This window comes from Siniperca chuatsi, linkage group LG24 (assembly GCF_020085105.1).
Source record: "Siniperca chuatsi isolate FFG_IHB_CAS linkage group LG24, ASM2008510v1, whole genome shotgun sequence".
NCBI classification, from domain to species: domain Eukaryota; kingdom Metazoa; phylum Chordata; class Actinopteri; order Centrarchiformes; family Sinipercidae; genus Siniperca; species Siniperca chuatsi.
Window position 1 is genome coordinate 15681849 of NC_058065.1, and position 18798 is coordinate 15700646.

Consider the following 18798-nt stretch of genomic DNA (forward strand, 5'->3'; position numbering starts at 1 on the left):
TAATTAAGCCACAGCTATTTTAAGCCATTATACCAAATTCTAAGTGCAAACAACTCTGGCATATATAGTTTTAAGGGATAATTTCATATTTTTGGAATATCCTGACATTTTTCATTATTCGTTCACCTTTACTTCGTGATGAAAACTCATCTGATTGGACTCTTAACAGATAAAACTTCCAAACGTCAAGGTGCCCTTGTAAAGGGAAGTTTTCAGGATTTTAAAGAGTCGAACCTTAATTTGTCAAGGACTAAAACACTGCCGGAAAAGTTGTTAGAATCCTTAGAGACTCCTGGTTAATGATGTCAAAATACTGATCTTTCCCTCGGCAGACGAGGTGTGACATCTCAGATCCGAAGCGTCTTTTGAAGTGAAGGCAAATGTATTCCAAGTCGGGAGTGCAGGATACAAGCTAAGGCGAGGAGCTTATTTACAGAGCATTTCACACTGCCACACATCTGTGCCTCGTACTGTCGCTCCCCTCATAGCTCTCCTGTGGATTCATGTGGCTTGTGCATGTGTGAGTGTGTGTTGGGATTGAGTCTCTCCTGGTTGGATTCATGAATCTCTTTTTCTGTCTGTGTTTCTCTCTCTGTCGCAGGCCTGGATCGTCCCCTCAGCTCTCACATGACGACACACACACTCGGATTGAGCACTACGCCAACCGGTAACACACTATCTGCATTCAGCAGCAGCTCCTCACAGCATAGACTCACAGTGTTGCTAACAGGACATGGTGAAGTAACCTTCCTCGTGCTTCACTTTTTGCATTCCCTGCTGCTACCCTAGGCCCTTTGAGCCTTGCAGATAATGGCTCCTCCAGAAAGCTCTCCCAGACACTAGAAACATTTTGATTCATGTAATTTGGAATAATGAATTTGGAGAAAATGCTTAAGCACAGCAGACCTCCTGCACTGGGATGTCTGTCTTCCCCCAACTGTGTTCATGCAGCTGTTAACTCACAGGGGATTGGTTGCCCTAATTCTTTGCTGATGCAGTTCTGGGGAACTTTCGGTCAACATTTTCATGTTCATTCCACTTAATAAATCTATAAGTCGATCATTAAAGAGCTTTGTGATCTTTTAAAGCTGTTAGTCACAAATTAGAGGTGTTTTTACCTCAGAATAAGTCTGATTATTCTCATCTAGTGAAAGCTTCCCCACCCACCATGGTTTGAAATTCACAACAGATTGATGTTAAAATAAACTCAAGCATGTATAAGTGACAGATGGACTTGTCATTTGTTTGCAACCCAGTGAGTCTATTTTAGTAATGTAGTCTCATTAATCTTATTAAATGCTAACACTGAAGATGTGAACCTACCTATCAGGCATATGTCATACAGTCAGTCCAAAGATTGCCTGTTTTGCTTGTTTTGTTGGCATGTGGTTTAATATAGATGCCAATGAATGTCATATTTTCTATATCTGACTGAAGATGAGTTAAAGGTACAGGAAACTAAATTTAGAAATGTGTTTCTTCCATATCTACATGTGGGTATAGACGTGATGTACTGTGGAAAGTTACACAAAATATTAAATAAGTAAAAATCACAATTATTTATTCTGCCTTTTCTGGTAGGAGAATTATGATTAGATGCAAATAAAATCAGGAGGGCCGCAAAAATAATGATGAAGCCCCACACCACAATTCACTTCAATTTTATTTATATAGTGCCAATTCACAACAGAAGTTATCTCATTGCACTTTTCCTATAGAGCAGGTCTAGACCGTACTCTTTTTAATCTTATTTACAGAGACCCAACAAATCACAACCATTCAATGTCTACGGATGATATGGCAATACATAAACATGGCACACAGTGTAAAGTTAGCAGAGGAGTCTCACCGCCATAAACTGTATGATTGACAACCAGAAGTGAAAATACATCAGAGCAGTGCAAAACCTACGCCATAGGTATCTATTGTAAAATGCGTTGTCCATAAACCCAGTTTAATGGCTGTCAATCACACATCAAAAGCCCAGATTAGAAATGTGTTCTCTATTTGGACAAAACACTAGCAAACCATTTTAAAACCCAGCATCTGAACCAGGAAATAAAGGTATAAATAAGGTATACTGTAGATGAAATGTAACAAAAGAAAAAACATGGGAGCAATTAACAGCAACTGATGACATTTCTAAGAGCAACATTGCAATGCACATGTAGTCATATTTTCACAATTTTGAGTTTCCTGTACCTTTAACAACTAAAACAACTCATTCCATAAATTTCTGCCTGTATATGTCAGTGCTTTGAAAGTAGTTTATGCACGGTTGTTGATTATTTAGAGATGGAGAATGGGATACCTTGACAAACTTAATTTGAGTGTCTTTTTATCACAAGGCATTTGCCATTTTATGTAAAAGTCTCTGTCTTTTCTTAAACATATTATTATTGCAGGGGTTTTGTCAATGATAAAAAACAGCACTTACATCCATTTGTGTTTAAAAGGATTTTTCAGTCGATTTCAGGTGATAATGAAGAGGACGAATAGTATAAGGCTGAACTAAAATGTCAAGCTATCCCTTTGCATACAGTATAACTGAATGTGTACACATGATAAGGTGATGCATTGACTTTTTGGTGAATAAGCGTGCAGTGAGAGTCCTGTATATGCATATGCTAATGCATCTATGATGTTGCTTGTACCATCCAGTGCACCAGTATGTGCACTTGAAAACCTCATCAATACTGGACTTAGAAGAGAGAAAACCCATTAACATTGTTGTGGTGCCAGACTGAGTCAATCAGAGCTTATTCACCAAAACATTTCAGTGTTCCTTCAGTTTGCCGTGATCCTAACTGCACCCAGAAACCCACCGCTGAGGGACAAGAAGCAGTCAAATCAATCAAGCAATGAGTCAATCAAGCAGTTGATCGGTCGGTCATTGAATCAGTCAGTTGAGCACTGTTAGTATTCCTCAGTGGAGTCAGTGTGAGGTCGCCACAGCCCGAGTCTTTGATCCCTGCCAGAGACTGTTTGACACCACTCACTGTTGCCTTGGGCTAACATGCACGCACATATATAAATACACAGCAGCACACACTGACGGACACACATGCTGAGGCACACTCCCCCCCTCCGGCTCTGTGCTCTCAGCCCCTGTCCCGTCTAGATCTGGCGGATTCCAGATACCATCCAGCAGATTAAAAGAAGGTGGTAGGGCAAAGAAGTAACATAATTAAGCCTCAAGTGAGCTGATGGCCCCCCGACCGCAAGGTTATCTCTTGTTTCTTTAGCAAGCAGCAGCTTATGAGTACAAATACACCAGCCTGGGCAGATGCCAGTCTGTCACAGTGCATCTGCTTCAACACTCACTGCCAAGCACTGAGCTTATTTTATTTGAGCCCCAAAATCTCTTTACTTTCTTCACTGCAACAACCAGGAAACTGATCTAGTAGAGATAGCAACGGAGCAATTTAAATCTTTGGCTTTTCACTTACAGCTATTTTATCATGACAGATCTGTTGGAGAAGCACAAGTCGGGAGGTTTGTTTACAAGGCCTGTCTTAATGGCCAGACACTGGTTTCTTCAAAGATAATACCAGTTTTTTTTCCTTTTCAAAGGATCAGATCAAAAAACATATTTTCTCACTTACCTCTAGTGGTATCTAGCCATGTACATAGTTGTTTATCTCCCCTGCCTCCACCCCAATACAATGGAGATGAATGGAATTCTGTTTGTAGTGCTGAAAACATTAAAAAAAATGACATTTAGAAATTTAACAGTAGTGTGCCTGAGCACTGTTTCCAGAAACAGTGTCTTGGTTACTCTTGATGATCAACAGATTTTACTGTGAACATTTTTCATAGGAACTACTGTCTACTGAAGAAATGGTCTCTATGAAAACTGCCTATTCGATTTCTTGCAGAGAGCATGTATGTAGACTAAATATGGAGCTAGAACCAGCAAGAGATTTGCTATTATCATAAAGACTAGAAGCAAGGGGAAGCAGCTAGCTTTGCTCTCTCCAAAGTTGAAAAAGACACAAACTGAAATGTTAAAACGACCTCTTGTTAAGATGGTTCTCCCCATTGTTAACCTCGTAGTCACACCAGATAAATAGCCTAAAGTAGCTATTTTTATTGTGTTACATATGTAGTGGTTCATTTACAAGTAAAACAAGACACAAACTTTTTAATTGGCTTTTTAATTAGCTGAATCAACTGACTCAATATTGGATTTTATTTCAATCTAACTGTCAGCTGGTTTGTTGACACTTAAGTTCTTTTCACCAAGTGGGAGATATTGTTGCTTTCAGCAATTCAAAATATTTCCATCTCAAAATTACAACTAGGAGACAGACGTGAGCATTTTTTCCCACTTCACTGATTGTAATTACAGTCTGAATAATAGAAAGTAACTCCTGAAAAAAAACAGAACTTTTTTTTCCATTTTTGTTTGTGTACGGATCAAACTAAGGAGATACAACAGTTAATTAGTGAGCTTTGGAGGTGTTGGTAGGCATAATTTTCAACTTTGCACAGAGCCAGGCTAGCTGTTTCCCCATGTTTCCTCTTTATGCTAAGCTAAGCTAATCAGCTCCTTGCTCTAGCTTCATATTTGGCATACAGACATGGCAGCAATTAGCAAGATACTATTTTACTACTAATTTAAGATACTCAGAAGATCAATATTACTCTTATGTCTGTTTGTAGAGCTAGGAGGTGGTTAGTTTAGCTTAGCATAAAGACTGAAGCTGGGGGAAACAGCTATCATGGCTCAAGTAAAAAAAATGCCTACCAGCACCTCCAAAGCTCACTGTTTGTTTTTACCAATCTGAAGTGTCAAAACAAATATTTTTCAGCTTTGGGCAGAGCCAGGCTAGCTGTTTCCCCCCAGTTTCCAGTCTTTATGTTAGACTAAGCTAATCAGAAATCAGAATCAGAATCAGAAATACTTTATTGATCCCCGTAGGGAAACTCTTTAAAAAATTGAAGGACTCCACATAGCTGGGGGGCTCAGGCTTTTAGCACCCCAGGGCTAACGCCATTGGGGCCTGCAGCCTTGTTTGAGTGTAATCAACTCCTGGCTTTAGCTCCATAGACAATGCACAGACATGCGAGTGGTATCGATCTTCTCATCTAACTCTCTGAAAAAAGCACACTGTTGAATTACTCATTTTAAAGAATAGAAAAACAAAACTTAGTATATATGTTTTTAAGAAACCAATGTCTGTCCATTCAAATTATCCCTGGTTTGACCCTTAGCTCTTCTTTGCTAATACACCTTTCCTGTGTATAGCATATGTTGTCATAATATTTTAGACTTCCCACATTACATACAGTATTATTGCAATGTTTGTGACTAATGCACCAGAAATTCGATTACTGTAAATCACAGTTACAAAGGCAGTTACACAAGTGAGTCATATAAAATTGAAAACCAAATAGCATTATTATGTGTTAGAGGTCTGCCACTTGCCACTTTTGTAAGGCAGCTTTCAAGGCAATACAAGCCAACATCAGTTGTAAACACTATAAAATAAAGTGGCAAGGCAAGGTTAGAGAGGGCTACACACAGTGTGTGAGAGTCTAACATTTTATCTGTTAAATTTAAAATGATAACAACATATGCCAAACACAGAGGAACTCCGACAGTCTCAACAACCATTATGTGCTTCACCAAATTCTCCATTATTCCTGCTGCTGTTTGCTCATAATTAGTGTAACTGGAGACACCAGGCCTCATTTTCCTCCCTTCAGAAAAATAGCAACATTTTCTACCATTCATTCTGTGAAAACCAGCTTCCATAGAGTTGGAAGAAGTTAGATAACCCATGACAGGACAGATGAAGCCTTAAGATGGTTTTGGCAAATTTGTGTTTTCATATCAACCTCATCGCACATTGGGTTACGCTCTGAAAAACCACAATCATATCAGCAAAATATCTGAATTCTGTTTTGACATGGATTTTCCCCCTAGAATCTGCTAATTGCTCGACCTTTTGGTTTTGGGACTGACTGCTCTGTTTCTTCCCCCTCCGCAGGTTAGCAGAAATGGAGAATCGTAATGGCTCTTATCTGAATGACAGTATCTCACCCAATGAGAGCATGTGAGAACCGCTTTTTGTTTGTTTGTTTTGTTTATCCAACCCCCTCACTCACTGATTGGCTTGTGTGTGTGAACTGGTTCTGTCTTCTTTGTTTCCATTGGCTGGATATATGTCAGTGACTATGTTAACATGTGCCCAGTATTCTGGATACAAGCTCATATTATGGTGTTATTCTTGTTTGCATCATCACATCCAACATGAAGTGTCTTAGTATGTAATCAGGCCACCACAAGCCTCCGGAACAGCTACAGTGCTCCTAGCCAAGTCTGTGGAACTCTATTGGATAGCCCAGTATCGCACAAAAGCTTGTAATACACTCGCCGATCCACTAGAGGATACCATGTCAGTATTACATTTTGCCTTGCCTGGCCTTGGCATGAAAAGTACACGCGTGTATGAAGGTGCAGTTTAAACAGGGGGCGATAATGACGGGTGCAAAGGACAAACGTCGTATAAAGAGCGACACAGTCTGCATATAGAGGACTTTCACACAGGAGACTGGGATTTGGTAAAACCAATAGTCTATGTTGATTGTTTTAAGGAATTTATTTGTTACCCAAACCATGATCTTTTCCTAAACCAAACCAAGTAGTTTTGGTGCTTAAACCCTCATATTATATTCCCTCATTTATATGTACAACCTTTAATTAATCAAGTAATATCATTGAGATCAAGATCTCTTTTGCAAGAGAGACCTGAGTACAGCAGATTGAAAGAAAAACAAACAGCCAGACATAATAAAATGACATAGCATCAGAGACAGTCACAGACATCACTAAATAGATTTGAAGATGAAAGTTTATAATATATCATTTGGTGTTATGGAGATGGTGGTGGAGAGCATTGTCCTACACGTTAGTCCAAAATCTTCCATAGGTGTGTCATTTTCATACTGACCAAACCATTCAGTGAACCCTGGTGCATGGAAGCATCTGCATTTGATGTGTTTCTCCACTCTTTTAATCAGGTTTTTCCTTTAAATTGTCCCCCGTGTGTGTGTGTGTGTATTCCTGTATACTAGATATTACCAGGTAATATAAGTACATCTCACATATTTATATTGTCCTCAGGCATAAGATTTTCTCTGGGGGATTATAATTGGGATATAAAGTTAATATGCAGCTCATTAACAAAATCCCAGCATCTCAATTAATGAGAGAATTTGTGTTTATGTAAACATGTGCAATAGGTACAATATTCATGTAAGCATATATGTTCGCAGTCTGTTTAAACTCATCACTATAACTATGCATTTGTTTTCTATGATTCCTTTTCTTAAAAAATGTTGTATTTACAGTAGTACAATGGAATGTGATTATTTTAAACAGGAATTTTTGCATGGTACAGAGAGAAGAACAGAAAACTCCATGAATTGGCAGCTGTTGAATTATTGGAGCTGGTCATGATCTAAATCATTCAAATCAAAATTAACGTGTTAGAGTACTTTAGCAGTAAGACTGCAGAAAGTGGTGAAACTCCTCTGCGCTCCTTGAAATATTTGGTTCTAGACACTTATTGATGGATTAACTTCTTTATTACTGTAGCTGGTGTGCTACCCGTTAACACGCTAGCAAGCTGGAAACATGCTAGTGCTAGTCAGTCACAGTAGCTCTCCAAGCTTCTTTCTGTTTTCTTTGTACTGTGCCATTTACTCCCCACTGGCATTTTGTTCTCAGGATTGTACATCATTTGATTCAATACAGTTATTGAAGGGGGTAAAACATTCTCCAAGCTAGCTTGCTAACTGACGGTTTGTTAGCTCAGTCGCTAACCAGACAATAAGTTCACACAGTTTATTCAAAAGATGCGTTTGTGATAGCAGCAGTTTCTAGTCTAACAGAGGAGGTTAAATACAAGTGGATGAAGCAACACAGCTTAGAAGTTCAGCACTGTCAAGATGGCTTGCTATTGGTCAACAGCACAAATTCAATTTTAATTCAATTACATTTTTATTTATATTGCTTTAAGACATTGCTTTGGGGTCTGGTAACTTGTAGTTGCCATTTGTAGATTTTTAATATTTAGTGATTAAAGAGGTACTTAATTCAAATGGTCAGTGATTTAATATTACGCTTCTATAATGTCAGAAGTGGCTTGTGTGAAAGTAAATCAAAGCAGCGGAGGCTGAGATATCCTGACTTTTAGTCTATAGTATGTACATTTTCCATAATTCAACCTGACAACGTCTTTTGTTAGACTCTCCCACGCCCGCATCTTTCAAACTCCCCACCTCCAGTTTGTAATACAGATCTTCTGTTATAAATAAAAATTCTCAATCCTGATTACATTACTTTGTAAAATTAATTTAGAAATTAAGAGTATTTTTTTTCTTCTTAACAATATTACTGCCTTACATAAAAAAGAACATACAGTCACCAGGTGTGTTCTAATTAGTTTTAGATTACAGATTTCTCATCCACATAATTAAATTACATATTTAGTTTAGTTTTAGTTTTAAAATCTTGACTTCATCCCACAGATGCACACAGCAAATAGTCTCTGAACTGAGCTCCTTTAGTATTCAGAGATTGGCTGAGCTGAAAGCAATGCAGTGAATGCAGAAGCATCTAAATACCTGGCCTAATTAAAATCCTCCCAAACACTGCGGGCCGTGTGTGTGATCAGTCAGAGTTGGCAGAGCGTGGCCAATCGAATCGCTCCAAAATCCAGCGTTGCAAACAGAGTTCAGAACAAATGTGTTGACAAAGACAACAGCTCTAGCCCTCTCTCTGTCCCTGCTGTGTTTGAGATTCTTCTAATGTGGTCAGTCCTGTTCCACTGCTGCTGTTTCATTCACTTGCTGATTTTCTTTTTGTCAATTTTCTCGTGTGTGTGTGTGCGTGCGTGCACTGGCGTTTCTGTGACTGTGAATGTATGTATATGTCTGTGTATTGGTGGGTATGTTTGGCATGTGTGCATTTGCAGCGATGACGAGCACATGTTGATCCAGCACTACTGCCAGTCTCTGAACCAAGGCTCTCCTCTCAGCCAGCCCCGCAGCCCTGCCCAGATCCTCATCTCCATGGAAACGGAGGAGAAAGGAGAGCTGGAGAGGGTCCTCAACGACCTAGAACTGGAGAACAGGTCAGTGAATGGACCTGTCTTTCTATTATTATCTTCTGTTGTCTGCATCATTCCTTTACTCTAACCTTAAAGGTGGGGTATGCGATTCCGGAGAAATCCAATACCAGGACAAATACCATGATATAAAGTGAACAACGACAAAGCAAGTAATGTAACTGACGTTAGCTAGGTTGTGGGTTAGCAAACTGTAGCTACAGTTGCTGCTGTTAGTTGAAGCTAACAGTCAGAGAAGACGAGACAGTTTCCCAGAGCCAGGAAACCAGCTCCAGACAGCGATACTCACAACTCTCCTGCTACTATAGCTAACATCACAACCACAGCATATCTTTGCAAACTAGAAAGTAAGCTGAACGTCCGTGGGCAAGTCATTTAACGTTGCCTGACACACAAATCATGGCTGGAATAGTGTTGTGTTGCTCGGTCCGAGCCACTTTGTTTATTTCCCATTTACAGAGGCAGGGCTGTGTACTATCGGACCGTGAGGAGATATTCGCAGAATTTGACAAAAAGACGTGTCTTTGATTAGAATCACATACCCCACCTTTAACTTAACTCGGCTCTAACTTCAACAGGATCAGTTGTTAAAGTGTCCTGATTTTGCGTAAATAATAAAGAGCTTACAGGTTTCAAAAAATTCATGCATCTCTACAATCTAAATTTGGGTTCTTCAGAAGTCTTGGGTTCACATTTTAATATTGCATCTTGAAACTTCTGCGATAAGGGTCAGCATGCCTAGCTCCCGCCTATGCCTGCCGCCCAGCTGGCAATGCACCTGACCCCAGTGCCTACCCCTGTGGATGGTGGGCCCACAGGGCGGCAGCTCCATATAGTTCTTTCAGGCTGTGCCCAACCAGGCCCCATGGGTTGATACCCAGCCACCAGGCACTCACCTCAGCATCAGCAGTAATGCAGGCGTTGTACTGGTCCCTTGTGGTGAAGAGGGAGCTGAGCCGAAAGGCAAAGATTTCAATTTACCAGTCGATCTACATTCCAGCCCACATTGCAGTGACCGAAAGAATGAGATTATGGATAAAAAATGAGTACGGTGGCTGGGCTCACCCATAGAGATAGGAGCCATCTATGTTGCTGCAGTGACCCAGCTTCCCCTCGATAATGAGTAAAACAAAAGTTCACCCTCTCCTAACAGTGTGTGTTTGATATTTCACATGTATATCAAAGATAGCAGCAGCAGTTGATTAAATCCTCTGCTATTGCAGGAAGCTACAATCCGAGTATGACCGTCTGAAGAAGGCCCACGACAGGAAGGGCCTGTCCCCGCTGCCGTCGCCCCCGGAGATGCTCCCGGTGTCACCACAGAGTGCACGTGACGCCGAGCTCATCGCTGAGGCCAAACTACTGCGGCAACACAAAGGACGTCTGGAGGCCCGGATGCAGATACTGGAGGACCACAACAAACAGCTGGAGTCCCAACTGCACAGGCTGAGACAGCTGCTGGAGCAGGTACACCCCAGCAGGAACACACATTCATTCACAAACTGTGCCATCCTCTTACATATGCTGAGTATACTTTGTCTATGATCTGAAATATAAATATCTAATATAAATATCTGTTGTATATTTTGTTGCCTGCCCATAGAAACTGTATTAGCAGTCAGCACATTATAAAATAGTAGAAAGTGACAGCTTAGCAAACAGGAGTGTACTTTTTGAACATTTTTTGAATTGATGGATATAAAGTAACACCTTAAAAGTTATTAAACATAAATGGATGGCTTTGAATAGATACATCAGTTTCTACCATGTTTATTTACTATATCTCTAAGACCTACCCGATGTCTGGTTTTGGCCCATATCATGTCATACCCAGAGGCAGATTAAGGTGGTCTTGTGCCCCTAATCTATACTTTTTGTGGGGCCTCCTGTTATTGCATATTACCAAAAAAGAGACAACTGAGCAATTCCCTGAAATATTTCAAGCAAATATGACACAGCACACACGTGCAGAGTACAGACCAAAACACATAGACAAGCAACAGACAGGCACAGAGACATACAACTACAGCCTGTAATAATAAAGCATTTTGTGCCTCTAGAGGGAGCTGTGTGAAGTCTGATAAATGTCCTCAAGTGATCGAGTGACTCGAGTCAGTGTCAGTTGGAGCTGAAGACTACAAGTTTGAAAATGAAGAAAATCTGTAGGTGTGGAGTTAGAAAGAAGTGAGCTTACCAGACCTCTGTAGCCCGCTCTTCTTAAGGATCCAGGCTACATTAGCCTCTACTAGTATAACAGACCTGTGTATCTCAGACTGAATTGTCAGCGGTCAATTTGCATTGTGGGTAGTCGTAGAAAAGGTTTCAGTCATTCACAATTGAGAATGACTTCCGGATGGGAGCCGAAACGTCTTGATTCTGAAAACAGTGTCCAGATGACTACGACTGAAACCTTTTCTACAATAGAACACTCCTGGACGAATGAGGGACTACACCGTCTTATTGTGGGTAGTGTTGCCGCCAGGTTTTGTTGAGGAAGAAGAATGTGTGGAATAAAAGAGACGATATCTCTATCATTGATTTCGATCCTTTTTTTAAACTGTTAATCATGAATCTGATAATGTTATAGGAGTACATTGCTAATTGCTATCGGTGGAGTACTTGTTTGGGTCTCTGTAATTAATATTATAAAGAGTACAGTCTAGACCTGCTCTATAGGAAAAGCGCGATGAGATAACTACTGTTATGAATTGCTATATAAATAAAATTGAATTGAATTACTCTTTTAACACAGCAATGGCAAGGCAAAATAATACAGGCACAGTGTATAGTAAGAGGCGATATGAATATGAAAAAGCATTTTTCCCTTTGTTATGAAGGACTCCCAAATTGGCCATTATTGAACACCATAACTCAGGAACAGAAGGGGAGATTGTGACCATATTTCACAGTTGGTCAGACACTGAATAGGAGACACTTTTGACTCAAGGTCAAAAGTAATTGTGACCTCAAAATAGGTTTTTAGTCGTAATTTAAGAATTAATTGGGCAATTCCAGATTTCACACACATGTTGACTGGGACGAAACAATGAGTAAACAACAACTAGCACAGTACGGGCTTTCCTCCATCTTGTCCATTCTGCCTTTCACTTCCTGCCTCGTTCTGAATTTCGAGCTTCATCGGAATCCTGTGAGTGAGTAAATAAGTTTCACCTACAGCTCATAGAGAGGTTTTGCATCTAAAAATGCCAGGAGAAAACAAAAGCACCACACAATCTGTGCAGCTATATTCTATAAGAATCCATATTTAACTCACTTAGGGGGTCCAGGGACAAATTTCTCTCTATCTGGGATCCGGTTTTGACATATTTAAGGCAAGGCAAGTTTATTTGTATAGCACATTTCAAGAACAAGGCAATTCAAAGTGCTTTACATAAAACATAAAAGCAACATAGAAATATAAAAAGACATTTAAATGCAAAATAAAAACAAGATAAAACAGGAGAGTAAAAGTTACAGTGCAGTGTAAGAAATGAATCATTATTTGATTTAATAAAAGGCAGTGGCAAACAGAAAAGTCTTCAGCCTTGATTTAAAGGAACAGAGTTGCATCAGACCTGCAGTTTTCTGGCAGTTTGTTCCAGATATGTGGGGCATAAAAATGTTTCTCCATGTTTAGTTTTGACTCTGGGGACAGAAAGCAGACCTGTCCCAGACAGCCTGAGGGGTCTGGATGGTTCATAACGTAGCAGAAGATCAGAAATGTACTTTGTCCCTAAATCATTCAGTGCTTTATAAACCAACAGCAGTATTTTCAACTCAGTTCTTTGACAGACAGGAAGCCAGTGTAAAGGCCTCAGAACTGGAGTGATATGATCCACTTTCTTGGTCTTAGTAAGGATGCGAGCAGCAGCGTTCTGAATCAGCTTTTTTAGGGATTTTAAGTACGCTTAAAACTTTGCCTGATACCCCTTAGCAGTTTTCCCCAATTTAGGATATTTAATAATGTAGACCACAGTCTATATAGTTTAACTAATAGAACTGTGTAGATTTATTTTGTCTTTCCTATATTTGTATCTATATTTGTTCTATACCAGTTACATTCATTATTTCTATATTTATCACTATTAGTTTTTGTCAATTTTGTACTTACAACAGGACTTGGATAAGGAATAGTTTGGGTTCTGGCAGTCAGACAGTGTGGAGATACATATGTCATTTTTTGCTCCTCTAGGTGAGTGTACTCCATGTTCGGGTGGGTGGAAATGTTGTTTGTTGTATAAAAAAAACGAGATATTAGTCTAAGTGCATGATCACTGTATTGTGTGCTTGTCATCATTTCCAAATAAAAAATGTATTTATTTATTTATACATTTCCAGTGATGCTCCTCCACTGAGATACAGGATACTGCTGTAGTGACCAGCAGCATAGGGCGCAGCTAGTGTCCTGGATTAATAAAACAGAGGCTCAGAGTTGATGTGGAGTTCCCACCAGTGAGCTTAGAGCTCCGACTGAAGCAGCTTCCTCCTCCACACTGTCTGACTGCCAGTAACAGCTGACACATGGGATCAGGCCAACTCCTTGGTCCCACACACACACACTTCACTTCCCTTTTGACTCCTCTAATTAAGCTGTGTGGTGCTGCTGCCAATGTGTTGTATATCTAATATGTGTGTGTGTGTGTGTGTGTGTGTTTGTGTGTGCGCGTGTGTTTCAGACGGATTCCAAGGTGAACGGCACAGCTCTGTCCTCTCCCTCCACCTCCTCTCAGCGCTCTGACTCCTCCCTCCCTCTGCTCCGTGTGGCCGCCAGCCAGACAACTGATACAATGGGTAAGAACACACACACACTCCCAATTAAATCCTTTAATTTGCAACCCTTTTAAAAGCATAAAGGATATAAATAGAGATGTAAGCAGATGTCTCATTTCACAGCTTGTTGAGACCATGCTGTTGGACATTGTTCTACAGTGGACTACAATGCACTGTTTGCTTGCTTGTGTGTGTGTGTGTGTGTGTGTGTGTGTGTGTGTTGTTCACACTTTCCAAACACATGAACAATGGGACTGGGCATTATTTAAGCAGCCAGAATTCTAAAAATGGAAAAACTTAATCTCCTTCCTCCTTCCCCAGGTGATGATGAGCTGTCCAGCCCTTCCCAAGATGCATCTGGGCTGGAGGAAGTGATGGAACAGCTCAACAATTCTTTCCCTCATAGCCAGGGTAGAGAACACTAACATTAACACCAGCTTGTCTTGCATACAATGTTCACTCTTTTCTGAAAAAGCAGTATGAAACCTGATTTGAAATTATGAAGTAACCTAACACCTTTGCTCAGAAAACAGTAACTTGAAGAAATGATCATATATAAGTCAATAATTGCACTCCTGTTTTTTTTCCTGAAAGGATAAAAAATTGTTTTTGAATTAACTCCTTTAAGTAAAGCTTTCCTCAAGGCATTCAACTTGGAGGAAATATAAAAGTTGGCAGCTTTGATGTAATGAAAGTGTAATTCAACTAATTAGCAGACTCTTTGGGAAAGATACCTATTATGAACATTTCTAGGTAACTGTAGCCTAAAGAATGGAAAGCAGGCCTGTGATTTGTGGAAGATACATGTTTGACACCTAAGGCTGGTTCTCTGCTCCCGCAATCATTTTTATTTAGTTATGATATTATATACACTACATAATGTATATAATCAAAGCCTTCAGCTGCAGGCCAACCATGGTTGCATATTACCAAGGTAACCATGTATGTGTATTCAGAAACAATGAAACCATCATCAGTCACAGTTAGGACAATATGATCAACAGTCAGAGAAAACCCCATAGAGAAAGAGAAGAAAAACCAATGATAGAAATAATCAATAACGAAATACACTGAATTTTTTTTAACTTGACTCAACAACATTGAGGTAATGATTCACATAGGGCTGCAACTAATGGTAATTTTCATAATTGATTAATTTGCAGATATTTTTCTTGATTTAATTAATAATTGTTTGGTCTACAAAACATCAGAAAACTCTGGAACATGCCCATCACAATTACCTGGAGAACAAGATGATGTAATCAGTCTTATTTTGTCAGACCAAGAGTCCAAAAGCCAAAGATATTTAGTCTACAATAAAGTTAAGACAACGAAAAGCAGTAAATTCTCACATTTAAGAAGCTGGAATGAGCAAATGTTTGTCATTTTTGATTGAAGAATGACTTAAAACAATTAATCAAATTATCAAATAGTTGCAGATTAATTTTCTGTTGATCGGCTAATCGTTCCAGCTCTAGATTCACAATAAATATTTTCAAGCTGCAGTATTGTAATTTTCACAGTACCATTCTTTACAAGCTCTGGTCTGCTCATCAAGATTAACTTGAGGTTCAGTGTCCCGACTGAGGACAGTAGGAAGAGCGTCACTTCACACACATCGGGGTGCATGGCACCAGTCATGCACACAACACCATTTATGGTCAAACTGCATTTACTCTTAATAATGAATTTTATAATAACTTTTGTTTTGGAAACTGCACTATAGAACATCAGTAACAATGCAGAAACACTCATAAAATGAGAATTATGTTCATGACTCTTGTCCTGTTGCATTCTGGGGGGTTTCCCTACATTCCTACCTCAGGATGCTACGATATAAACTCCCTGTTGTTTACTCCAATATGAATTTTAATATTTGTCCTCCACCAACAAGTTAATTTAATGCAAATAAGAAATAACACTAGGATAAATGAGTAGTTTAGACTGTTGGAATTACAAAAACTACACTGAATGACCGACAGCCTCGTGACTTTTTTCAGTGTAAAGTGAAAAAAAAAATCCAATTCAATCTTATTTATATAGTGCCAATTCATAACAGAAGTTATCTCATTGCACTTTTGGGGGAGGCACAATGCAAATACCACCTAGAATTTTAGTAGAGTTGTTATTGTAGTGTTAATATTAAAGAATTAATACTGAATAAACAGCTCCAGAGGCAGAAATACCTGCTGAAAGCGACAGAAGGAGAGAGGAGAGAAACGAGAAAGCACAGAACTACGGGAGAGAGAAGATGTTGAGTTAGTAACATGCAGTAATGGGATAAAAATGAATACAAAGGGAGAGAAGGAGAGAGGAAAGAGGTGCATCATGGGAAGTCTCCCGGCAGTCTAGGCCTATAGCAGCATAACTAAGGGATGGTTCAGGGCTCACCCAAGCCAGCCCTAACTATAAGCTTTATCAAAGAGGAAAGTCTTAAGCCTAATCTTAAATGTGGAGATGGTGTCTGCCTCCCGAACCCAAACTGGGACCTGATCCCACAGGAGAGGAGCTTGATAACTGAAGGCTCTGGCTCCCATTCTACTTTTGGAGACTCTAGAAACCACAAGTTACCCTGTGTCCTGGGAGCGCAGTGTTCTAGTGGGATAATAAGATATTATGAGATCTTAAATAATGTAATAAGAAGAAGAAAAATGGGGGGGGGGAATAATAAAGACAAATAAAAAATAAGAAAATAGATAAATAAGTAACTAATGATAATAATTTACAAAAAAGGCTTTGAACCAGATTCTAAATTAAGACCTTTTGGTGTGTCAAGAGTGTAGATGTAGAAAGCCTCTCTCCTCAGTAAGATGTTATTCATTTGTCATCCCTCTCCTAGGCACCTTGACCTATACCAATTTATACCAATTGATTGTGGGAGCAAAGATCAGTGTTCAGATTCTACTTTTTATTATGGTACTGTATCTCCTGCTTTGCTGAAGAGTTTTTTGGATGTGCATACTTTTTCCTCGAATCAAATGCTCACACTGAACCTTATTACAGCTGTAAGCCTTGAGTAAAGCGTTACTTGCCCTTCACACATCTTTTTTTCTCTCTATTACCGACACAAGGCTGATTCTTTCCACTTTCTTGCTTTCTTCTCTTCCTTTCCTCTTTTTCTCCATGAGCCAGGAGGGAGAAGGGGACACCCATGAGAGGTTAGTGGCTCAACTCTCTCTCTCCCCACCTTCATATCATTTCCCCACCTATTACTGAGGATTATTTACACTGCATGCAAGTACCATGTACTACTTTTGGCCCCTACTGTCACAATTTGTATTTCAGTCAGAACATGAAGTCATGGTCTTGAGAGAAATATAATAATTGGCTTAATAATGAGATCAAATTTGCTGTTGTAGCAAGTAGAACTGTGCACAAAACATAAAGCAGAGAGACATTACATCGGAAACATCACGGTACAGTGATGCAGTGGGAAAACAACAAATATCTGTCCTTCCTCCCTTTCCCTGTCTTTAATTTCCTTTCCCTTTTCTGTCCTCTGTCACACTGCTGCTCTGTTCGTCACAGTAGAGTAGTAGGAGTAGAGTTTGTGCTGTAACTGTGTAGCCTGTGATGTGTGTGTACATAGTGCATCTCAGTATGCATGTACATTTGGGATGAGGTGATGTGTTAATGTCACCCTTCAGTTCATAATGTGGGGTTCACAGTAAGATTCAACCATAATTTCCTGTGCAACATTGTTGTTTCAGAGGCATAACACATAATTTTCTTAGAATTGTAGATTCCTGGTTGTGATTATAGAACAATCCAACAATGTTTCCTTTAGAGTGGAAAAATAGAATTTGTCATTAATGTAAGTTTACACACTATAAAACAGTGCATTTGTTCCTGCTAACATTCAGTCCAGTCCGAGTTGAACAGTGAATTTTAACACACGGCTGTTTTTGTCGGTTTTGCTGTCACCACTGTGCCATTTTCTGGAGGTTTCTTTGTGCTCTAATTTGGCCCACTAGGGGTGCCACTGTAGCCTAATAACCAGACTTTTCACTTCATTGATTTTTTAATTTGCTTAAAAATGGGAGATTGATAGATTTGGAACCAAGTTGGTCCCATTGTGTATTTGAAACAAAACCTAAACAAAAGGAAGTTTGCTTGACATTTTATGATCCAAATAGGGTTCTTATTCGGAGGCTGCAGGCATAAATCATTGCTGATTTTCTTTTTTGAGAACCTTAAGAGCTTTTCAATCAGAATTTACAAATCAATTGGTGTAATGTGATGGCACGATGGTGTGATGGTAGGTGCAGGTGCACGTAACACCCCACCCCACGTTCGAACAAACTTTCTATTGTGACAGCCCTAGTTGCTGCTTTCAACCCTCACATAGTAGATTCCTCATAATGGCTGACGTCAGGTTCTGTATCTAATGGAGTTTTGGGGATTCATTTCAATTTTATTTATATAGCACCAATTCATAACAGAAGTTATCTCATTGCACTTTTCCTGTAGAGCAGGTCTAACAAATCCCACCATGAGCAAGTACTTGGCAACAGTGGCAGTGGATGGGGTTGTAATTGTCACTCCCCACTCCCTGCTGTACTGAGCTTGGTGCTTCCTGGTGGGGAGTGACGAGGTCAGAGCTTAGACACCAAATTTGACAATGTACATATTCTGCGTTCACATAATAACCTAGCTCACCAAGCATTACCACAGCAGCTGAATTCACTCACCTGTTTACTAAAATACTGTTCATTGACTGGGTTTATTGTGAGACAAGCAGCTAAAACATTAGAGATCCACAGCCCTTGATAATGTTACATTAGCATACCATTTTATGTGCTGACCTGCATGTTTTCATAGTTTGTCCCAACTGTTTAGTTGCTGCTTCTTGTCTAATTTTCACTGGGCTTGTGAATTAATTTTGTCG

At 39.6% G+C, this 18798-nt stretch overlaps 1 protein-coding gene across 21 annotated transcripts in view; it reads left to right on the plus strand.

Moving 5' to 3' along the window:
- dmd (dystrophin) overlaps positions 1 to 18798 on the plus strand; it is a 419464-nt gene that overhangs the window by 396867 nt on the left and 3799 nt on the right. For 18 of the 21 annotated variants that reach the window (XM_044188354.1, XM_044188358.1, XM_044188355.1 and 15 more), the window contains 6 exons: positions 602 to 667; positions 5997 to 6062; positions 8988 to 9146; positions 10364 to 10607; positions 13817 to 13931; positions 14232 to 14321. In XM_044188354.1, the coding sequence (XP_044044289.1) occupies positions 602 to 667; positions 5997 to 6062; positions 8988 to 9146; positions 10364 to 10607; positions 13817 to 13931; positions 14232 to 14321 (740 nt within the window). Of the gene's footprint in view, positions 1 to 601; positions 668 to 5996; positions 6063 to 8987; positions 9147 to 10363; positions 10608 to 13816; positions 13932 to 14231; positions 14322 to 17042; positions 17069 to 18798 lie in introns of all 21 variants that reach the window. The other 3 variants (XM_044188362.1, XM_044188369.1, XM_044188364.1) reach the window with 2 other exon arrangements.